The sequence below is a fragment of the Echiichthys vipera genome, assembly GCF_963691815.1.
Source record: "Echiichthys vipera genome assembly, chromosome: 2".
NCBI classification, from domain to species: Eukaryota; Metazoa; Chordata; class Actinopteri; order Perciformes; family Trachinidae; genus Echiichthys; species Echiichthys vipera.
The window spans coordinates 17,345,880-17,371,260 of NC_139827.1; the positions used below are offsets into that span (position 1 = coordinate 17,345,880).

The 25,381-nt window shown below is 41.8% G+C and overlaps 1 protein-coding gene across 1 annotated transcript in view; it reads right to left on the reverse strand.

Moving 5' to 3' along the window:
- Positions 1-25,381, reverse strand: part of ptprdb (protein tyrosine phosphatase receptor type Db) — a 106,712-nt gene that overhangs the window by 71,770 nt on the left and 9,561 nt on the right. The window contains exon 2 of the mRNA XM_083935284.1: positions 6,165-6,314. Within this exon, the coding sequence (XP_083791410.1) occupies positions 6,165-6,249 (85 nt within the window). The 5' untranslated portion in view covers positions 6,250-6,314. The remainder of the gene's footprint in view (positions 1-6,164; positions 6,315-25,381) is intronic.

Here is a 25,381-nt window from a genome sequence, read left to right on the forward strand (position 1 = left end):
TGAGTAATGCCAGCCATTGGCAAAGACAGATAACAATGGAGAACTTATTGAGGGATCTGAAGGTATATTTTGTGCCATCTAACAGCAGGCTACTCCTAAAGCCAACACTGGCAGTAAACAGTTAAAAATAATAACATAACTGTGATTGGCATTTTATTTTGTCTTCTCATTTTGACCCATTTGTGTCACCTTATATGGAGAGATATTGATGGAAAGAGGTTGTAAGCATTTTAATTAGCCTTTTTATTTTTAAGGTCTAATGTCATATTCTGCATGAGCATGAGCTGACACATCATCACCAGAGCAGAATTGTAATACAATGCAATGAATGATTCCGGAAAATATAGGATGAATTATTTAGATAATGATTTAAATTAGTTTTGTTGATGCGGGGCATGCTAATTAAAAAAAACTGTACAACTGTACAGAAATCCCGACGGACTGTGTGTATTTCTCTGTGGATTGAGTGTTTTACTTGTTATACTTACACAGTATTTATATAGCACCATGACCTGCTTTATAATAAAAAAGAAATGGAAATTTCGCTTTTTACAATATGGGATCTCCTTTTTCAAATAAAAGCTCTACATCAGGGTACGAGCATTACTATCTTTTGTAAGACACAGAGATAATTTTACACACACACCTTCATCTCATCATGCCTGGATTACTGTAAAAGCCTATTTACTTGTTTGAACCAAAAATTTTGATCTACTCCAGAAACAGAACCAAGAGACGTGATCATATCACTACTGTTTAAGCCTATTTACACTGGCTTCCAGTATGTCTTGTAATGGATTTTAAGATTTGACTGATTACTTTTATGGCTTTTCATGGACTCTCGCCCACTCTCGTACTTTGAGATCCTCCAGAGGTCTTTTGTTTTTTCCAGAAGCCAGGCTGAAAACCAAAGGGGACAGACCATTTGCTGTCAGAGCCTCTGGAACGATTCGCCCAAGGAAATCAGTTCAAATGATTCAGTGATCTCCTGTTAGTCCCTTCTTAAAACATACTTTTATCAGAGAGCCTTTCCTGATTTACTTGAGTTTCAGTTTGAACTGTATTTAATTTCCTTTAAAATCCTGTTTTTCTTCTCTGACCCTGTATTGGTTTCATACACCAAATTGTTCTTTATCTGTTCTCTTTTAAATAGTATGACTTAACTTATTTATTATGCTGCCTTTGCGAAGCACTGTGTCACATATATTTCAAAAAGTGCCCTGCAAATAAAAATTACTCATGATTATAAATTATGATTAATATTGTCTTTGGGGCTCCTCCTGTAGCTCTAGATCTCAGACATTATATCTCTTTTGTTTAATATTTATACAAGCTGTTTTTACACTGGGGTTTTGGTACAGTCGGTTTAAACAAACAAGATATAACATGTCTGTTTCCAGTATTTGTGCTAAGCTAAGCTGACATGCTGCTGGCTCCAGCTTGCATATTGCATACTGAATGGGAATAAATGAGAATGGTATTGATCTGCTCATCTAAATTAAGTATTCACATATTTCCCAGAATGTTGAGGTTTATCTCAAGAGATCTCTGAATGTATGTGAGGCAGCATTTCAAGAGATCGGTAATTGTGGTACATGCATGAAAAAACTGCCATGATGAAAAACTGGTAGATAAGAAATACAGAAATGATCTCTTAAGACTTGACCAGTATGTTGACCAGTATAACACTGGAGGCCCTTTGGTCATTTGATCATCACTTTCCAGTCCACAGGATAAATCAGCCAGTGCCTCCATCATGGTCTGACTGCCAAGAGCAGATGTTGACATTTCATATGTGGTTATGGGTAATAATGTCAACCAGGATCTCACCTTTTCTTTCCAATTTAAGTGAGTCAGGCAATACCAATCAATCACAGAAAAGAAACACAATCCATCTAAGACAACTGCTTGATTCATTTTCACACCCTTAACTAATCCCCTGGGGCAGAGACCTTTAGCCTTTGAGACCCTGCCTCTTGATCTCCTGCCAGTGGGTCCTGGCAGTGCCTCATCCATCAGCAACACGGAGCCATGAGGCTAGCACGAAACTACATTATCTCAATCTAATCTCTTGTCTACTCTAAGCACTACACATGCTTGCATACATATACATATAAAACAGACATCTACGAACATACTCCCAGGGACACACACTTGCATGCAGCACTAACCATAAATCCTTACTGATATGCTGAAACTCACAATTCTTTGACACACATGTAGTGTATTAAAGCTTCTCTCCCTTCTTATGTTCTTACCAGGGACTGATTAATTTTATCCAAAGGAGCAGAAGGAAATTCTTTAGCAGATTCTTTGTCTCAAAGTTGGGCATTACAGTCTGTGAATATTACATCTGGACTGTATCCTTAGAAAAGTATGGTATCTTTTCAAAGTATAAAATGCATCAAATATGAAAAAAGCAGCTCTACTTTTGGTCAACTGGCCCTAAATATACTACAACTTTAGCTAAAACTTAATCATCCTCCACCCTGACCTCCTCCCTAATTGGGGCTCATCATACTATATCACCTGACTTCCAGAGCACATGTTTTGAGCATGTAATATTGAAGAAGATTAGTTTACAATGGAGTTTACAGCACTGTAGTTTACAGCCTGTTGTATCCCATGTAGACACTAAAGGAGGCCAACATTTTTGTCTGGTGACGAGGCTGAACTCCCGACTGTTTGGTGACATTGGGACAACAGAATCTACATATCTCCCATCGCAGTCTGAAAATTCACCTGTTCAGACCATGTCTTTTAGCCTTGTAGTGCTTGAAGCAGTTTTGATTTGATACATTTTATGTACCAAATCAAATGTACATTTTACATGATTCTTGCTATTTTTCGGGTTTCTCCATGGTTGTGAGTTGCTTTGGATAAGAGTGTCACCCAACCACCTTCCAGGTTCCAGTCAACCTCAAGGCCATGCGAGTGCTGGCAGTTTGGTCGAATGTTGACAGGTCAATCAGCCTATATTAATATGTCGTGTAAAAAAATGACAGGAAGTGTACTCCACATAGACAGCAATGTATTAGAATCCTATAAAAATTACATGACAATGACAGTGATGACAATGACAATGATGTCCCTGTGGGTTTCTTTTTTCAAGCTTGGTGGGGGAAAAAAGATATTGAAAATGCACAGCCTAAACATGATGTGATACAATCTGAGGCTAAATAGTTTTCTGTTAGTCTGTTACTAAAGCACTTAGTTGCAACTCAGCATCGCTTTTCCTATTGTAGCCTGTAAAAAAGAAGCTTTTTTGTTGTGTTCTGTTGCACACACGCACACGCACACGCACATGCACACGCACACACACACACAGACACACATACACACACATACACACACACACACACACACACACACACACACACACACACACACACACACACACACACACACACACACACACACACACACACACACACACACACACACACACACACACACACAGGAGTTGTATATTCGGCTGGAATTTTTATCGTTACATCCAAGCTGAAAGGGGAAGGATGACAGCTTGTTGGTTCTGGAGCACATGCGGGTCAGCAGAAAGAACCCTGTTGTTGCATTGTTTCCCGTTGCCCTGAATGACACGCAGTGAGCTGCAGTTTCTTGCACAGGGCATCTCCCTGTGTACATGCAGCGATGGCCCAGTTTGCGACGGGATCAGGGCATTATTCTTAATCCTCCAGATAGATGTCAGATGTACGCACGCGCACACAGACGCACACAGACGCACACAGACGCACACAGACGCACACAGACGCACACAGACGCACTGAGAAACAAAAATGGTATGCAAAGCGATGAGAACGAGAGAGTTAGAGAGAAATTTGAAAAAGGGTGTATTTACACGCGCAAAACGCAGTGCAGTGTATTGTTCCACCAGCGCTTGTGTGCAGAATGCACATATTATGCAGTGTCGTGCAAGGTTTGTAAGCACACTATGCACATGGGATACTGTTCCATCTGACTGCATCTTAATACCCTCCGCTCATGAGTGTATATGGGTGTAACTTGTGTAGCTAGCATGTTTGTTGATGGTGCCAAAGTTTTATTTAAAAAAAAAAGCCTCTGTCCACATGTAGAGGAGGAAACTAAAATGCGGCCTCTCTTTTGTAAAAGAGTTAATTTAACATTTCAAAACATGTAGACACGCGACAAGCAACAAAGATGTCAGTGTCTCAGCAGCAGCCTCTGTTTGAATTCCCAACACTCAAATCTCTGAGTCCCCACTGTTGATATTAAAAGAGGCATTGTACGTCATACACAATGAGATAAACTGAGAAAAGAACAGCCTTTACTCCCTTTCGGCCCCTCAAGCTTCCGTCCCTCCTTTCTCACCAGATTATATGGATGTGCAAAGAAGAGGCAGCGCGCAACAAGAAAAGAGCAATGGAGAAATTCACAGCTAATGAGATGAGAGCACACGCAAAAAGAAAAATATAGACAGAGGAGACAAAGTATGAGTCCTTTCCACCCTCTGTGTGTCTGTGCTGCTCCCCTAACCGCCTGAGTCGAAGTCTAGGAGCATCATCGTTTTGATGGATGACTGGGCGTTTACTGGCCGACCCTGGAACTTTTACAGGGGACAAGGGGGCATGAGGCTGAAAGGAAAACAAGAGTGGTTTGGTGTGGTGTCGTGTGCTTTTGAAACAGTGCAGGACTGGGATGGCTACCTCAAGCCTATATTCAGTATGTGCTTGTGTGTACGTCTGTGTGTGTGTTAAAGGGTGGTGATGATGTATGTTCAGCATCGCACAAGCACAAACATGGAGCTATACTGCATCTTCCCTCCAAAAAGGAACCGAACATGCTGCCTGTTTTATCTGGTTTACAACAAACATTTATGGAACAAGCATTTTAAAAACAAATAAGCAAATCTAAAACCTACTAGGCACCATTGTTACTGATGTCTCTGACAGGATCTGCAGATTCTTAACAGTCTGCATGGCGAATTTGTATGACCTCCTCCTCTTTCTCTTCCATTATTCTCTTTCAGTCTATCACATCTTTCAGTCCTCCCACACTCCCCTTCTGTCTTCATACCTTTTATCCTTAGTCTCACACCAAAATCAGATGCTTTCATCACCGCTGCTGTGAGATTCAAAGCCACATTAGTCAACCTGACAAATTGGCAGAGATGTCATGCCTGGCCAAGACTTTCTCTTACACAGGTAGATATCCATACTAAGTATGTTTACACGCACACTTTTAACAATGTCTTCCAATGTGATGGGCGATATGATTGGATGGAATACGTGTCCAAAAGGCCAGACACAAATGAATAAAGACATATACAGGGATGTGGTTGTTCTCCTGTGGCGCATGGAAAGTGTATTTGCATGTTTTCAATATTTTTGGCAAAATTAATTCTGTGCTGCTGTAGTGTAATAAATCCATTTCTAAATGAATGTCAAGGGACATGGATAACAAAGTGACTTTATGTTCCATGTAATATTCAATTTAATTATGATTAAAATGTTGGGTTGATTAGTCAATTGAGAGAAAATGTAAATATATTGATCATTGTTTTAATTAATTGTTTGTTATTTCCTTATTTTTATAGGCTGTGAGAAATAGTGATAGAAATTTTTGAACTATTTTCTGACATTTTATAGACTCATGATTAATAAAGAAAATTATCAACTGATTAATCAATAAAAATAATCGGTAGTTGCAGCCGCAGTTAAAACCGGCATATGACTCATAAACAGAATACTAATGTGCATGTCCCTGAGAAGTACATCTGACTAGCCACAATCGGGAATCTCCCACACACGCTTATGAATACAAGCACATGCAGCGGAAAAATTATCTGATTTGCCATATGTGGTCTGTCTATCCATGCCAAGTAATACTGGGATGGACAAAAACAGCTGGCCTAGTATCAAACCTGCAACCCAACACACACTCTTACACTCTCGCACAAATACACGTACACACACATACATACAGTACAGATGTGATATCAGGAGTGGAGTGGTTTGTAGGAGAAAATCAGGTCATTACAACCCAGTGTGTGCTCTTGTACACATGCATTCAAAAGATATGTATTGCATTTATTAATTCAACAGTTTCTCATTATGCATGTCCGTAATTCTGAGTAGGTGTGTTTATGGTGTGTTGATTTAGTATATGGGTTTGAAAGTACTCACAGTCTGCATCAGCGAGGAAGAGGAAGCTGAGGAGGAGCAGGCCTGGACTTGCAGAGTGCATCATGGGATACGTCGACACATGCATGCTGTATGTACCGTGAGCTCACTGCCTCACTGTACGACAGGACGATAGAAACAGGCCCTCACAATCTGGTGGGAGAAAAAGGAGGTAAAAAGAAAATGCAGTCATTAGATTGGTTCCACACATGCACACACACACACACACACACACACACACACACACACACACACACACACACACACAGACACACACACACACACACACACACACACACACACACACACTTGAAGTGTGTGGGTTCCCTTTAGGCCTTACACTCCAGTTATGCAGCTGCCTCTGCTCTTCTCGCTTCGTTAGGACCATACACTTATTGCCTGAGGTGTGTTTGTGTGTGTTTCCGTATATGTGCATATGAGAAAGTTCATAAAGTAGCTGATAAGTTTCAACTTATGGCAAACATTTAGCATTCAAACATCAGGCGGCTTCAAAAGTTAATTCTCCCAAGTGAACGACAGCCAAAAAAAATTTCCGGTTTAAGTTTTGCCCGTTACACAATAAATGAAGCAGTCTCCAATACGTCAAATCTGCATGATTTGATATTGAGGGATGAATTGCTTTAACATGGAGGGCTGGAAGGATGGAGTGAGGGATTGATGGATGATGGGGAGATTAAAGTGGGAGGAGACTGATCTGCTGGCAACGTTGCACACAGTGTTGAGTCAACATACAGCTCGGTGTCTCTATCCTTTCATCATTACTTCCTTTCTTAGACGCTCTGTCTCTCCCTCTAATCTTTCTCCCCCTTTTCCTCCTCTGTCTTTGTCCTTTTTCACACTCACTACTTTCACTTTTTTTTGTTTTCAGTTTTCTGAATATGTCTTCCTTAAATCTCAGTTTCCTTTCTCTATTACTCCCCTTTCACTTTCTTGTCATTCATCTTGTCTTTTACTATTCCTCTCCCCTAATGTCTTTTTTTGTCTTTCGTCTTTTTGCTTTTTCACCCCCCTCAACCCCCCTCTCTCTCAGTCCCTCTGTCTGTCTCTCTGCCATCTGCAGTGCCTGGTGTGAGTGTCTGGCATTAGAAGAGACAGGCGTCAATCTGTGTCAGAAATTTCACAGCTCAAATCACATGGCACAGTGAGACATGGCAGATCACTGCTGCTGTCCAGAAACTGATGGTGTCTAGTGAGAGACGCTGAAAGTGAGCTGAGGCAAAAGAGAAAGACGATGCTTAGATGGATAACATGCAATTTTTTTTCATGCATCGATGTACAGGCCTGCGCTGTATGTTCATGCAAATGGTCTAACTCATGCATATGCTGATGTCTCTGTATGTGCATGCATGTGTATATTACCGCTGACTGCCTGCGCCCATGCTGAATTGCATCCACAGCATATAAGTGTGTGTGTGTATGTGTGTGTGTGTGTGTGTGTGTGTGTTTGTGTGCATGCATGCAGCTGAGTGTTCCTGTGCCCTCGCATTTGTGCATGTTTGTGGGATTTCCAAAACTGCACAGAGTCATCATCAGCACCGGCAGCAGCAGTCTTAATCCCCTCCACTCCTGAACAAGCCATCTGATTAAAAAAAAAGACAAGGGGGGTAGGGGTAGAAGTACGCTGGAACCTAGAGCTCTTTGCATCCCTGCAGCCAAGGCAGCAAACAACTAAACCCACACTGGATTTTCCACTTGGTTTGGTCTGAAACAATTGCTTTGGAATAACCTAGATCTCTCCCTCCACAAATTAAGTCGTCTACACTGTGATTTCCGACAGTAGATATGGGAACCAAGCAAGAGGGTTACAGTACGAAAAGGCATAAAATTCAAATAACTTGTGTGACTACCACAAACCTGGGAAATAAACGTTTTGGATGTTAGATCTCATTTAATTTAGTTATCAAAGGGCCATATACTCATTTTTATTCTTTTATGTGTATATATATATATTAAATAAATATAATTAAAACTTAAGAATATAGTTACTTTTTGTTGTTCACATAGCATGATCCACTCAGAAATCATTTTTTATTCATGTTCCTCCCGCTGGATGTTTGAGCCTCACTGTGCAGAATGTGTGTGTGTAGAGTTGATGGAGCGGGCCTATGAGCATGATTTGTGACATCACAACTAGTTTGGAAGTCAATCCTGATCCAGTATTCAATTTATAATAATGTGATCACAGAAAATGAACGTATCACTGAAAATGGACGTGCAGGAAAGTAGGAGACATCTTGTGTCCAGCAAGATAACTTTAGAAATTAAGACCTTTGCATATTCATAGACTCTTGAATTTTTTTGCAGAAAAGCAGATTATTTGTGTATGTCGCAATACATGTTTCACAAGTTATTCTTGTGTTTTTAATCAATATATTTACATTGTTGTGCTCATTTTAGAAATAATCACCAACAATTACCCTACATACTGAACTGAATATTTAACTGTAACCTAAATACTAATGGTGTTCAAATTGACATTGTGAATGCACTCTGTTCTCAACAAAACATCCATGTTTATTTTTGTCTAATTAAGCCACATTATGTGCTCCATAATGAATACCCCTATTAAAGGTATATCACTGTTTGAAAAAAGGACATCTATCTAATTGTGTGTCTGAGTGTGTGTGTGTGTCTCAGTCTGTGTGTGTGTGCGGGCACTAATCATTATGGCTGATTCAATGTCACTGGAAAAGCCTGCATTATTTAGTATCTCACTTCACAGCATGTCACGTTAATTAAAGAGCTAAGATAACACGGAGAGAGAAGGAGAGGGAGAGACAAATGAAGAGAGAGAGAGAGAGAGAGAGAGAGAGAGAGAAATAGCGAGGGGGAGAGTGAGAGAGACAGAGAGAGAGAGAGAGAAAGAGAAAAGGAGAGCGAAAGGATTGTGTAGGGAGGAGAAATGAAGTAGAGCTACGATGGAAAGAAAGACAAAGGGAAGATAACCTGAGACACCCCCCCCCCCCCCCCCCACACACACACACACACACACACACACAGATAGTTCGTCACCAGATTTTAATCTGTGTGGCTGTTGTTGCTAGTATTACTGAGGGCCTACAGAGAAAGCCTCCTTCGGTGCCTGGGTTTTTGCTGCTGCCGTGGATCATAGTCGGCTCTAAGCTATTCACTTACATTAGTCCCTATCACTCAATTATACACCGTCTGTCTGGCCGGTCCTGCAGCAATCAGTCACACTTATCCCTGGGATAGCTTCTGACAGAACAAAGACTGACTAAAAGAGTGACAGACTGGGATATGGTTTTTCACAGGACAGACGGAAGCACCCATGAGGAAGCGTAGGATGATGAGGAGAAAGAGGTGAGAGCAGAGGAAGAGGAGGGCAAGAGAGAGAGAGAGAGAGAGAGAGAGAGAGAGAGAGAGAGAGAGAGAGTAAAGTTAGAATGGAAGATTTAGAAATGTTTGTAATGGATTATGTATCCCTCCCTCATTTTAAAACCCCTATAGAAAAATATTGTGAAATGTTAATTACACATAACTTTTACTACGAAGACATATATTACACCTGGGTAATATTATATTCTCATTCAGTCAGTAGTCGTGCAATAAGCCGGCTGTGTTATGATATGATGTTGAACAATTATTGTGAATTAAAAACCTTTTGATTCAAGACCTGCTCGCTATAGGCTACATTATCCCTTTCATACACCAGCATCTTTATGGATGCTTCACAGGGGTTTAATTTGTTGACCACTATAAATTAACATATCTGCATACAACTACATTATAGTGTGTTACAAACCATTGATTATTATAGTGTGTTACAAACTATTGATTATATAAATACCAAGCAGGGAGTTAAAATAATCAGTTACCATAATATCTGCTGGATGTGCCAACTTGTCAAATTCTAATATGATGTCCCTCTTGATGGACAGTTTAATGGATAATGTAATAATACTCTACTCTACTAATGAGAAAATGGTTTTAGATACATCACCAGTTACATCATCAACAGGCAACAACAACAAACGTATTAATCTTTTATTTCTTTGTTATTAATCACAAGTTGTTATTGCATTAACGTGCTGTTTATTGGATTAGCTGAAACGTTGTGGGATGGAGAGGCAGGTGTGAAAAAAACGAAAATAAAAAGAGAGAATACAATTTATAAATAGAAAGAAAAGAGAAAGTAAGTGTGGGTGGAAGATGAGAGAGAGAGATAGACAAAATATTGAAAAGGGAGGAAAACAGGAACTCAAACAATAAATAAATTGGCATGTTATAATTTACTGGAAAGAGAATTTCAATTGGTCCAATATTTAACCCAAATAAAACACCCCCTAAAAAGGCAAACCCTTGCAAAATACAGTCTCGGTGACCATAAACTTGCCATTGAAACTGGTCACCATAAAAGAGAACGGCAAGAAAGAGCAGGAAGAATTTGTGTCCACTGTGAGACAGGAGAAGTAGAGACAGAAACTCACTTTTTCACAAAGTGTCCAAAATACAAAGAAATTAGAGAAAAATGATTTCCCAAATTTAAAGAAAACATCCCTGACTTCCTCACCCTCCAACAAGACAAAATCATTCAAATCCTTCTGGGAGAAGACAGCTCCGCTGTAGAAGTGGCAAGACAGTATGTCAGTGCATGTCACACATCAAGATATGTTTCAACGTAAGACTGTTTATTGTTTATGTATGTGTTTATTCTCATGACCACTTATTATTATGTGATTGTTTATTATTATATTATTGTCTCTTATTTTATTTTCCTGCACGGAAAAATGTGCGCACTCACACACACACACACACGCACGCACGCACGCACGCACGCACACACACTCCTTTTTTAATTTGATTTTCTTATTTCATTATTTATAAGTTTTCAGAATTTATTATATCAGTGTATTGTTGTTTTGTTTAATTGAATCTTTGTCGCTTTGTAACATTCATGCCAATAAAGCGGAATTGAATTGAATTGAGAAAGAGGAAAGAGAGCGTGAGAGAGAGAGAGAGCGAGAGAGAGAGATTGATAGAGAGAGAGAGAGAGAGAGAGAGAGAGAGAGAGAGAGAGATTGATAGAGAGAGAGAGAGAGAGAGAGAGAGAGAGAGGTAGACTACAAAGCGAGGGTGAAGTAAAGCTGAAAGGGACGTTGAAAAAGATAGAGACAAAGACATAAGACAGATCCTAAAAAGCACAGCTTAAGGCAAACCCTGTGCCATTGAAAAAGAACACTGAGTATCCTAATTTGATTTGATATTCCCAAAGCTGAGACAACAAATACAATTAGATATACTAATTAACTTATTCTATTCGCCATGTTGAAACAGTGGCAGACTGACAGAAATGTCAATGGACATACAATTTGTATTTGTTGCGTCATAGTGCTGCACGAAAAACAAGATAAGTTGAGTGGAAAAAGCAAAGATCAGGTCGCCATCCTTTTCATTTGAGAATGGTGGTAAGCTCAAGTCACAAAAGTTTCTTACATTCTGCTAGAATGTGTTTATATGCTTTCATGTTTTAATTCAAAAACCACATTATTTTCGTCATCGTTTCCTTTTGGATATAACTGTATTCACCCTCTGTCTCTGTCATAGCATAACAAAAAAAACACAGCTGTGTCACACACACAAATACAGATGCACACGCTGATTACTAGTGATCTGTCATCCCCCCCGCCGCACACACACAGGAAAGACAGAAAGACCCCTGAGCGTGTTTTCAAAAACCGTTGATCTTTAAATGCATACAACTCAGTGTCAGTGTTTGTGAGGAGGCAGAGGATGACATCACGCTGTGACAGATTTGAATTGTGACTCACCTACTTTTGGCTGCTGAGATCAACCACTGTATGTACTGTACTCTAAGTGTGTGTGTGTGTGTGTGTGTGTGTGTGTGTGTGTGTGTGTGTGTGTGTGTGTGTGTGTGTGTGTGTGTGTGTGTGTGTGTGTGTGTGTGTGTGTGAGAGCCACTGTAAGTATGCACGAGAATGAAAGCAAGAGCAGCGGAGTGCGGGGTGAGAGCAGATGCAAAATTTCTCGATGTGGAAGAAAGACTAGATGTACTTCCAGCTGCCTCAGAGGTTTTTTTGTGGGAAATTCATGTTATCAAAATATGAATCATAGCAGAGTAGTACTACAAACATCTCTGAACACGTGCAAACTGCACGGAGAAGGGTGTCATGAGTACCGGTAGGTCACAGGGCTTTGCAGAAGAGCTGATGTGCACAGCTGTGAATATTAACTTCTGTGACCGACCCCTGTGTACATTCCCAAAAGAAACATTTTCCAGCCTTTAACATTAAGCAGCTAAGCTACTGCACTTAAATAACGTTAGGGGAAGAGCATGGTCATGGCATACTATTCAAATGTTAACGACGACTAACTTGATGAAAGGCATGAAATGTTGCAGACAAAGCTTTCCTCTACCTCAACCTCTTTATTCCCTTTACTTTTAACTGTACTTCTAACTGTATCTACATCAGAGCTGTAGATTTGATAGTTTGACTTGAGCTGGACTTGCAAAGTTGCAAAAAAAATAGGACTTAGGAATCAATTAGACTTGACCTAAAATACTTAAAATAGCTATGATCAATGCCACACTATTTCCTGAATTGGAATAGTAATAGCCCTAGCTTCTCCCAAAACATAACGGATAAACGTAAAGTAAAGGGCATCGTACAAGAATGGGCCCCTATATCATTTGCTGGATACGACCACAGAAATCCCTTAATAGCTGTGAGAATAAATGACCAAAGAGTAGTTATCACTGGGAGATGGAGCTCCAAAAACTCTGAGCAGTCATTTGAGTCGGGCTTTCAGGACACTGGCAGAAACAAGAAATCAATAAGACAAACTGAGAGGAGAGGAAGGGAAAATGTGATTGATTGAGATGAGGATTTAGGCTGTCTGTCTGTACTCACACTTATCACTTCCTTTAGTTCTCCAAAAACACACCCCTCCCTCCCTTTCAATTTCATTTATTACTTCCTCTAGCCTGACTCCCTCTCTACCCTTTTCTTCTCCCTTTCACCAAACAATTCCTCTCACTTTATTTCACTGTCTTTGTTTCTATCTCCAAAGGCCCAAATAAACTATTATTTCTCTTTTGTACTTGCAGTCTCACCTTAGATATCTTGTTCTCTCTTAAATGAGAGTTAATCAAGTCCTATTTTTCATTCCCTTGTATCCAAAATATGAATTCCACAAATTCTTTATACCATAGCCAAGGTCGAGTCATTTTTAGATTGTGAGTCCACCTTCCATTTGCATCCAGAATACATTATTCATTTGGATTTTTAAAGTTCACTTTGCAGGCATTCCTCTCTTTCTCTTTGTTTCTTGATGTTTGACTAAAACTTTTCCAGTTGGTTCTTCCAAAAAGAACAGCTAGTCGCATGAAAGCATCCCAACACATGAAAGATTAAATTGTTAAGACATTGCTGAATAATGGGCAGACCTTGACAACGGCAGAATTTTTTTAGCCTGCCTTGATGGATGATGTTGAATAGACATTTATATATTGTGGTAAACATTGTTATTGTTGATGTAATGGATGAGGACAACCCAAAGACTATGTGTTTGCATCAATTTATTTTAGCAATGGTAGAGCTGATAAATACTCCCGTTTCTTTTCTTGGCCTCAGCAGACACAAGCACACAATTACACCCACTCCCACCAGCTCTATGTACATCCTGCATGTGGACTGTTGCCTTGAAGCGGGCAATTTGATCCCGGCAATAGCCATCAGAGCCGAGAGCCACAGAGCTTACACAAAAGCACAAATCCCTCCCACTGCTTTCTACCTGTCACCATTAATTTCACCTTTCTCTGACAAAGCGCCTGAAGTGTTAAAGAATACCTGGACCTGTTTAACTCTGTTAGCAGGCGGGATTTCATCAGCATTTACCCAGTGGGTGGTTCCAGCATTCCCATTCTGATGATAAAGTGTCCCTGATAACAGAGTTGAAGTGCAGGCTGAAAAAAGAGAAAACTGTGCACTAAGCAGAGTGCTGAATCGAAGGGTTAAGCCAGCTGTGACTAACAGGCCCACGCTGGGCCTCTATTGGACCATCTCTGGCAACCATCCATGATATTGAGAGAGCAAGAGGGAGACAGAGAGAGGAAGAGGGGGGGGGGATAGACAGAGAGGAGTGGAGTGAAGTTGAGTGGATTAGCAAGAGGTGGGGGGATGACAACATGTAATTACCTATTTACCCAGCCTTTAGTGGAAAACCTCATAGAACGCTAATTGAGCGTTGCATTAGTGAGAGGGTCGTAAAGATAGCAGCAGGACTGCAGAGGGAGGGACGAAGGGAGGAAGTCAGAGGAAGATGAGATATGAATCAGCAGCTGAGGGGCAAGAAGGTTAAAGAGAAGGAGATGGAGGCTGAATGGAACAGCAAGAAAGAATGAGAAAGAAGAAGGAAAGAGAAGAAAGAGGAGGAAGAGAGAGAGAAAGTGAAGTAATGTGGTCAAATGTGTGGTGATTTTTTGTTACTGGAGATCTGATGTAACCTATTTTAAGAAGCAAAGTAGCAATAACACAATAAAAAGTCCCTTGTGGAGGAAAATTTGCTGGAAAAAAAGCACCAGCAGTAAAGTTTACTTCTATCATTTGACCCTCATCCTACCACCTGCGGATAGTGGTAACCATTTATTTATCATATATCATTCTATTGTTGCAATTTTTCATAACTTTTCAATCAGTGTATTGCTAATGACCATTTTTTCACACATCACATACTATCAGGACCTCTCCGGGAACCATCACCTTATCGTGGTGGAGAGGTTTGTGTGTCCCTGTGAACCCGAGGGCTGTGTTGTCTGGAGCCTAGTGCTCCTGGTAGGGTCTCCCATGGCAGAGTGGTCTCAGGCGAGGGGCCAAACTAAGAATGGTTCACAAAAACTCAATGGACAAACAAGGAAGAGGAAGAGAGACCCTGCCCAGAGGGCTCGCCGGCGTGCGCCTGGTGGCCGGGTTTGCCACGGAGCCCGGCCGGGCACAGCCCGAAAAAGTGACGTAGCACCTCCCTCCTCTCCATCCTGTGGGCTCACCACTCGCAGGAGGAACCACTTGGGTCGGGTGCGCTGCTGCACGGGTGGCAGTGAAGGTGAGGGGCCTCGACGTACCAGACACGGACGGCAGAAGCTGGCTCTAGGGACGTGGAATGTCACCTCTCTGTCGGGGAAGGAGCCGGAGCTTCTGCGGGAGGTGGAGCGCTACCAGTTAGATCTGGTGGGGCTTACCTCCACACACAGTCTCGGTTCTGGAACCTTACTCCTGGATAGGGGTTGGACCCTATTCTTCTCTGGGGTTGCCCAGGGTGTGAGGCGCCAGGGCGGATGTGGGGATACTCACAAACCCCCGGCTGAGCGCCGTGGTGTTGGAGTTCACCCCGGTGGACGAGGAGTTCGGAGAAGTCATGGAGAAGGACTTTCGGGCGGCAACAAGGTGCTTCTGGAAAACCAAACATCGAGGAGCAATTTGAGGAACTCCCTAATCCGACTAACACGCCCTCTTTTGTAGAGGCAGAGCTGGAGGCTGATGGAGAATCATTGTCCATATCCCTGGCGGAAGTCACTGAGGTAGTCAAACCCCTCCACAGTGGCAAAGCCCCAGGGATTGATGAGATTCGTCCAGAAATGCTGAAAGCTTTGGAGGGGCTGTCTTGGTTGACACGTCTCTTCAACATTACGTGGAAGTCTGGGACAGTGCCAAGGGAGTGGCAGACTGGGGTGGTGGGTCCTCTGTTTAAAGAGGGGGACCGGAGGGTGTGTGCCAATTACAGGGGTATCACACTACTCAGCCTCCCTGGTAAAGTCTACTCCAAGGTGCTGGAAAGGAGGGTTCGTCCTATAGTCGAACCTCAGATGGAAGAGGAACAATGCGGATTCTGTCCTGGACATGGAACAATGGACCAGCTCTTCACTCTCGCAAGGATCCTGGAGGGGGCCTGGGAGTATGCCCATCCAGTCTACATGTGTTTTGTGGATCTGGAGAAGGCATATGACCGGGTCCCTCAGGAGATACTGTGGGAGGTGCTGTGGGAGTATGGGGTGAGAGGGTCACTTCTGTGGGCCATCCAATCTCTGTACACCCAAAGCCAGAGCTGTGTCCGGATCCTCGGCAGTAAGTCGCATTTGTTCCCAGTGGTGGTTGGCCTCCGCCAGGGGTGCGCTTTGTCACCAATCCTGTTCGTGATTTTCATGGACAGGATATCGAGGCGTAGTCTCGGTGGGGAGGGGTTGCAGTTCGGTGGGCTGAGGATCTCGTCTCTTCTTTTTGCAGATTATGTGGTCCTGATGGCATCGTCGGTCAGTGACCTTCAGCACTTACTGGATCGGTTCGCAGCCAAGTGTGAAACGGCTGAGATGAGGATCAGCACCTCTAAATCTGAGGCCATGGCTCACTTGCTTACTCCCGGTAGGGAATGAGTCCTTACCCCAAGTGAAGGAGTTTATGTACCTCTGGATCGATCATGTTCACGAGTGAGGGGACGATGGAGCGTGAGTTTGGCCGGAGAATCGGTGCAGCGGGGGAGGTGTTGCAGTCACTCTACCGCACCGCTGTGACGAAAAGAGAGCTGAGCCGGAAGGCAACGCTCTCGATCTACCAGTCAATCTTCGTTCCTACCCTCACCTATGGTCATGAAAGCTGGGTCATGACTGAAAGAACAAGGTCACGGGTACAAGTGGCCGAAATGGGTTTTCTCAGGAGGGTGGCTGGAGTCTCCCTTAGAGATAGGGTGAGAGGATCAGCCATCCGTGAGTAACTCAGAGTAGAGGCGCTGCTCCTCTGCGTTGAAAGGAGCCAGTTGAGGTGGTTCGGGCATCTAGTAAGGATGCCCCCTGGGCGCCTCCCTAGGGAGGTGTTCCAGGCACGTCCAGCTGGGAGGAGGCCTCGGGGAAGACCCAGGACTATGTGGAGAGATTATATCTCCACACTGGCCTGGGAACGCCTCGGGATCCCCCAGTTAGAGCTGGTTAATGTGGCCCAGGAAAGGGAAGTTTGGGGTCCCCTGCTCAAGCTGCTGCCCCCGCAACCCGACCCCGGATAAGCAGTTGAAGATGAGATGAGATGAGACATACTATCAGGAGGGAAGGTCACTCATTTTGAAGGAGAAAGATGCAGAAGACAAAAATTAATCTGTTAATATAATGAAAAAAAAATGATGTTTGTAAAAAAAAAAATTTTATGCTTTGGTTGTTGCACAGTTGTATATTTATTATTATGGTAGTTATTGTATGTTAAATATGTTAGGATGAGGGTTGAGGGTTAAGCCATTTTCAAGCAAAATCTGATCTTGGACATAACTGGCAGATGATTAGATAAGGAAAATAACCGTTAATTGCAACCTGAGTGCATTGTGAGGAATTTTCCCTTTCACAGTGCTAAGGTATTGATGTGTTGATGTATTTTAATGTTCTAAGTGGTCCAAGTGGATCTACATTATGTCTGTTGGGCAACTTGTATGACACATTTTATCAGCTTATTTTATGCTTTGCAAGTAAAATCTGAATCTAAAAAGTAACTACTACCCATTAGATAAAAGTGAATGCATAAAATATTACAGTATTGCAGTAACAATATAAAATGGAAATATATAAGTTAAATATTAGTATATAAAAACTGCACTTAAGTACAGAAAATCTACTTCCGATACTGTCGCATATGTGCGTTTGCATGTGTATTTGTGTTTCTCATTGAGGCCAAGATACTGTACACCCTGCCTCCAGCGGCATACAGTAGAGAGCGGAGGTGGGGGGGGTTTAGTAGCACATCGGAGGCGGTCATCTCTGTAATGTGTTTTAGTGCATGGATGGATGAAGGGAAGGATAGATCTATGGATAGATGAGCCTGCAGTATAGTTACGACTGTTACTGCTGTGGCCCTGTGACATGCTATGCATACAGCACTGCTGTAGGCTACCAGGACGCGATACACATACACACACACACACACACACACACACAAACACACACACACACACACACACACAGGGTGACCTCCACAAGCAGGTGGAACACAGCAGTAATAATTTATAGCCCTTGAGCAGCTCTCACGTCAAATAAAATATGGATTTCCTCCAGACCAGAAGCAGGCTAAACCTTCAATAACTGGAACTTTTATCCAAACAGTGCTCCAGTTATAACCCACATCCTCTTCTATTATATACTATCTAGAGTGGGGGCTCAATAGATGGTGGTTCGTCCTTGTGGAATATACAGTGCAGCCCTTTACCTCTACTATTTGCCCTGTTAAGAGCGCATTTACCTGAGCTCTTAAGCAAGAGGCAAGTTTACACCCATTCACATACAGCCACAACAGCCACACACACACATCCGCTCATGATGACTGAGTGAACCTCCTGTTCTTTTTAGTCAGAGGAGGAGAATGACTAAGAACCAGGCAGCAGTTCATGAACCCTGCTTCATGCATTCATTGAATTCCACGGTGCACCACAAGTCGAGAAATGGCCTTTCCTATTGTGAAAGGAAAACACTTTCCTCTTTATTGAGCACTTAAGTGACTTCTGACATGTGCCAGATAAAGAAGAGGTCTATGTGAATGTAAGACTCACACTTCCCCCACGCCTCCCTCAAGGTGATTAAAGCAAGCCTCATTTCTCCTTTCCATCTTTTACAGATACAAACTGAGAAAAAACCCTGAGGTAGATCGGAATCTATTGATATCTGCAAAAGTAAGAAACATTTGCAGCACCGCAGAAAGTCAGCTAAAGTTAGAAGAATAACAATAATACCACCTTGAAGGTCAAAGGGGATGCAATGGTGGACAATTGAGTTCAAAATACATTTCTTGATCAATCGTCTCCAATGTCCTGTTACAACAGCTGAGAGAGAAGGATGGGGTTACACAATATTTTTTCCTCAGATTGATTTTGGCCAGCAGAGGAGTGAGAGTACATGAGAATGACTCAAAATAACATGCAGGGAAATGCAAAGACTTGAACAATATACATGGATTTCTGAATGACTGTTATGTTTCAAGGAGTGCATGGCAACAGACTGTAGAATGCTTGCCAACTCTATAATCAACCATTAATATATATATATATATATATAATTAGGCCTGAACAACTCAGTCACCAGAATAAAATGTTGGCATTTTATGTTTCCGCAAACCACTGATACATTAACATTTCCGAACTGCTGCAACCCATCCTCATTCCCTACTCGTCACACACCCACGCTTTGCCAGGACCCCTTGGATGCACTTTTTGACGCAGTAGGTAGTGACGCTCAACAGTCACAGTTTTAAACACATGGTTTATGTTCTGAATTTATTTCGGACAGACCCACCCACCCAGTAAAGAGGAAATTGTATGTTAATTTCATAGCATTATTATAGTGTTCACAATTAACACAGTTATCAGTATTATCGTGGTATTGTTAAAATGTGCTTTTGTTTACATAAACATTAAAATAATAACATTCTTTCACAGCAATTTTTTTCTGCATGTTCTTCAATCAAGTTTCCCTCTCTTATAAAAACCGAACACGGTTTTAATGCTAATTAAAATTTGAATAACGGGTAATTGTTTGATCCCCAGTTTGAAGTTTGTGATACTACATCACCCTTTGGAGTTAGTTGAAGGCCTTGTGTGTCTCATATAAAGAGGTGCCAAATACATTTCATATGACATTTTCATTTCACATTTCTGGCGACTGGGCTAGCCTGAAACTACATTAGATTATATCTTGCATATTGTGCTGTCAGTTTAAAGCAGGGAAGAAGTCTCCTAAGAAGTACAGCTTAATGCTTCTCCTTAATTAGATGCCCATGTGAGCAAAGAAAATATGCTAAATACAAGCAAGGGTCACACAGTAATTAGCATGGAGCTGTGATAGACACCTCGTCACATACAGCCACATCGATGTCACATATGCCAATTCCTGTGGCTGTGAACGTAACTGTGTAATTCTCACATATATCCACGTGCAACTGAGAATATGGTGTACGCATATTTTCCAATGGTGGTTACTTCATATTGATTATGACGTTGCATAGAAGGACAAAAGGAGAGAATGGGGAGAGAAAGGGCAGAAGGAAAGAGAAGGTCTCAACCCCTCAAGATAAAAAGAGAGACAGCAGAGAGGGAGGGCAAAACCCACATCCCCCTCTGGCTCAGTAATTAAGACTGGGGACAATAAATATGTAATGGGGGCTTTTTCCACCAAGTGTGGCTGCTTCTCCTTCTTGGAGATGGGACCGCAGGGAGACAGGCCCAGGAAGAACGACTAAGTACACTGGCCATTAAAAATGGATGCAAGGAACAGCGGCCCCGACTGGCCCCGTCGACCAACCACCCACAATGTTGTGATGGGAGTTGCCGTGGTTACAGGGCTCCCAAATGGTCCATGGTTGTCAGGGTGAATCAAATCAGACATCCTAGCATCGAAGCCAGCGCCTCCACCCTTCCTAGGCTTGCTGCCGCTGGGGGCACCACAACTCCATGATGTCATTGATGAAGGAAGTTTGGACCTGCTATGAGTGTGTGTGGTTTGAGGATGTGTTATTAAAAAAAAAAAAGAGAGAGAGGGAGAGAGCAAGACAGGCTAGCAGAAGAGATGGAGAGACTGACATGATTTCCCGAACAGCTCCCTAAAAAAGTTCTTGTAGCGACTAACAGAGCTCCATCTGGATCCAGGACATTATATAACAGCATGTTAGCTTGAGTTTGAGTTTCATGAAAGACACTAGTTAAGCTGTTAAACAGATTAGAAGCTCATTGCTTATTGAATTCAAAAACATGACTTGTGCCCTACATACACATCAGTGATGAACGTTGCTGCAAATTTGTTGAGAGGCTATTCAGAGAAAGTGAAATAGAAAAGAAAGAAAAGATATTTCTTAGAGAGAACAGTAGTGGAAGAAGGGTGATAGGAAAGTTTCTTATTTGTTTTCTGGTGGAGTGGTCGATGAGAAGAATGATACCACTCACATTCAAAATGACGTGAGAGCCAGAAGCAGCCGGTCATCTTCGCTTAGCAATAAGACTGGAAACTGGGAGAACCAGCAAACCTGGCTCCAACCACAGGTAACAAAACCTGCCTACCAGTACCTCTCAATGTTATCAATGTAGACATTATACAGTATCTTGTTTGTTTAATCCATGTAAAAGATGGTGTAAAATGACAAGTGGGAGCAGGAACTTCCGGCAGTTTTTGCTGATTGCCTGGCGTGAAATAATCTTTAACCCCCTGTAAAACATTGAAATGTAATTTTTTACACTTCAGTACTTGTATGGATTTAACAAATGAAACACAAGATAATAATAATTAATGAGCTTTAGAGGTGCTGGCAGACGGATTTTGTTAACTGTGGACTAAGCCAGGCTAGCTATCTCTCCGGCATTCTCATTTGAATGCTTAACTAAGCTAGCTAACTGCTGGCTAACCTTCAGTTGAATGGGCAGATATTAATATTTCCATCTAACTCTCTGTTAGAAAGAAAATGTCAAACTAACTATTGTTAACTATTCCTTTAAGTAAAAGAAGAAGTTCCACATTGACAATTATATAGCTATGCAGCATCCAATTGAAATCAAGGCGCATTTCAGTATGCATATACTGTATCTGAAAAATTATGAAAACAGAGAAAAAAATGTATGATGTTTGATGCTGTGCATGCATACAGGATTTACAATACAGTATGTGCCTGTGTGTCAGAATGATCTGTAGGTCTCAGAGGAAAGAAGCCCTGTATGGTGCTGTATACGTTATAATAGCTAGTGACAGCAATGCAGAACTTTGACTTACAGAAGAAGGGACTGAAGGCCATGGAGAGAATACTGAGGAGGAGGAGTACCATGGGGAGCTATTTCACTCAGAGAGAGAGAGAGTGATAGGTGACATGCAGTGCACACCAACATGGAGTAGACCCATGTTCTTAGTTGCTCGTACAGAAAGCACTACTTCTAGTATGATGAAGACTGACATAAATGCTGCATGGTACCTTGCAGCTTCATGTTTGATAAATGAACACCACACACACGCACAAATGCTAGAGAAAGATGGATGTGGCGAGGCCGCTGCCTATCAAAGCGTGTCCTCGTTTCTATGTGTCACTGATGCTCCTAATGACGTCATCGATCATGACACTGCGCCATTTGAGGGGATTTAGGAGTCAGGGGTCAGGGAGAAAACCTATAGGCTGGATGAGACCAGCACTAAAAGACATGTAGGCCTACTGTAAATACTCCGCTGTATAAACTATGACCACAGAAGGCCAAACAACAGCTTCATCGCTTTGAGTGCTTGAGCTGTGCATCACTTGCAGAATTGATTTCAGGGTTAGCTGAAGTAAAAAGGGCTCATGTATTAAAGTTGCATCCAGTAATGTGCTGGGGATATAATATGATATTCTGACATTTGGCGCACTTTCAGTGCCAGAGCTTGTTATTTCAGGGTTAGAGATGAGGGAAAACTTCATAACATGCAGCAGCTGAATCCAGATATCTTAGAATGCTGTACCTCGAGGCAAAGTGTGTCAGCTGCTTGATGTTATGTTCATGGTGATACTGTATAGGTTCCCAATAGAAATGTCTGCAGAACTGTTTCTAAAGCATCAGAAATACGGGATACTGAAATATATTTCATTGTAAACAATTCAAAGCCTCTTACGCAACCATCAATGTAATCTATTACATGCACAAGATTAGTAGACTTGATGGCATAAATGAATGATTCAGCTACAGCAATGCAAGCCTATTGTAACCATTGCATCAGTCTCTCTTCACAGGATTAGGAATGCATGTGACAACGATTCAACCACCCGTTAATTAAAATAATATCTTGCTGTTTAAGTTGGTAGATATTATATTGCATTTCTTGGTCAGCCGATAAATTATGTTCCCTCATAAACAATGAAGGACTGAAGGAAAACACATATATTCTATAGGAGGAAGTGGTCACAAACTCATAACTCTCTCAACATTTTTGCACATCTTGCCCTTTTCAGAATTAATATAATGTTAGAAACTAAGCCAACAAACTGAGCAAATGAGTTCAGTGTCAACAATAATTAAAATGGCAAAAAAATACAAACATACCTTTTTTTAACATTATATTTAAGTATTATGATACTGAAATGACGTGACATCACATTGGCAGAGCTGTCTGTAATTGTAACAATTAAATCGACTTTGATAATGTCATTTTTTGTATCCATTTATAAAATCAATGATTAAGATCAGATTTCATTATCAGTCTTTGAGAACCAAACAGACGGAGCTTCTCTCTTCACTCAAAATTGTGTGATAATTTTTTGACTCACACTCTAAAAAAATATACTTTCTTAGAAAATACACTCTAAGAAAAAACACTATAATAATAATAATAATAATATGATATAGCCACACACACCCTCTTTATTTACTAATTTGGTTGAGAAATTGTACGGACATACAAAGAACATAATTTGGAAGGGCATACCATAGCATTTACGTCAAAGGCTTTGCTTTAAAGGGGATATATGCACATTACCCACAGTATTTTGGGTTACTACTAAAACATTGATTGACATGATTTGTCAGCGTTTCTGGGTCTTCAGCATCTCTTGCCATCTCTGCATCATAATGCAGCTGGGGAATGACTGTAACGACACTGTAGCGGCACTTTCTACCTATATACAGTATAGTTGTGACATAACAAGTCCTGACGGCTGGTTTAAAGGCACAGTTTCTGAACTTACTGGTTTTGATACTTTCACAGTATTTATATTAAAAAAATCTCACTTTTTACAATATTGAACCTTTAAAAGAAATGGGTATTTTTGTGCACTTCTCTTCTCTTCCATAGTCGCTCTTCATAAAGACTAAACTCGTCTCTTCTGCTCGTTTTTGCCCTCCTTGGCAGTACACAACAATGAAAAATACCTCTTATATAACACAACACAAACTTGCCTCGGATAAACACTAATATATATATAAAAAAAGACTCATAATCATAAAGGGACATAATGATCTAATCTGTCACTTCCTCAAAGTGTGATAGGCCAATACATCAGGACATGAAAAGTAATCTATCACAGAGCAGCGGCAGGTTATGGCAGAGTGCTGATGGATAGGAGCTGTGGATAGAGAGGATGACTGAGTTGCCCTTGTCGGAGTTCTGAAAAGGAGAGAGGAAAGGAACGGGACGGGTGGACGGGGAGGGGAGGGGGAGCACAACGAGACCAAAATGTGTTCCGAACAGACTCGTTTGTCACGGTTTGTCATCGAGCGACATCAAGTCAGTAAACAGACAGTAGGAAATGCGTGAACGAGTCAGTACGTGCCCGGCTTTATATGTGACAGTGTGTAACGAGTGTTAATTATCTCACTGACTGCTTACTTGGAAATGAATATAGCTTATGGGAAAAAATAAGCACACAAAGTAAAGATTGACTCTGTGTGTACGTGTGTGTGTGTGTGTGTGTGTGTGTGTGTGTGTGTGTGTGTGTGTGTGCATGCACACGCTTGAGCTCCCATTCAGGCGTATGTGTTAGGGAATCCAAAGCATTTGACCCCAATCTGTGTCACTGCATTATTTATAGTCCAATGCCAGATTCCCTTTGTCGTTTTTCAAAGCTTGTCTGAGGAATGGAAGTATGGGAAAAAAATAGAAGAAAAATCAGGAGAGATGACAGTACACTATGGAGGAGTATTCCAGAAAAGAGCACTGTTTTGAATGAACTGCCCCCCCCCCTCTCTGGGTAAACACAACAAATCACATCAAAAGCATTTCAGCTAATTGATTGCTTTGGACCTTCCCAAAAGGCTTTAAACTGTTCGTAATATGTACTGTAGACGAGCTACAGAGCTGGACTGCACCCTGCATCACTGTACGCACCAGTATATGCACTTCTCCCTTTGTATCTGGCATACAAATGCACACACACATGCGCACACACACGCGCACACGCACGCACACACACACACACACACACACACACACACACACACACACACACACACACACACACACACACACACACACCACAGTCCCCTTCCCCGGGCCTAGCTGGCAGGGCAACAGTGTGTATCCTCAGAGACCTGCTGGGCCAAAATCAATGGCAGCCAGCAGCTTTCCACAATGAGCGCCACCATTTTACTGGCCGGCACCCAGCGCAGCAGAGAAGCAGCTAAATAGTCTATGAGGAGAGCAGAGCGTCACGGCTGGGATGCTTACAATGAGCACACGCCACAACAGGAAGAAATATCTTAGT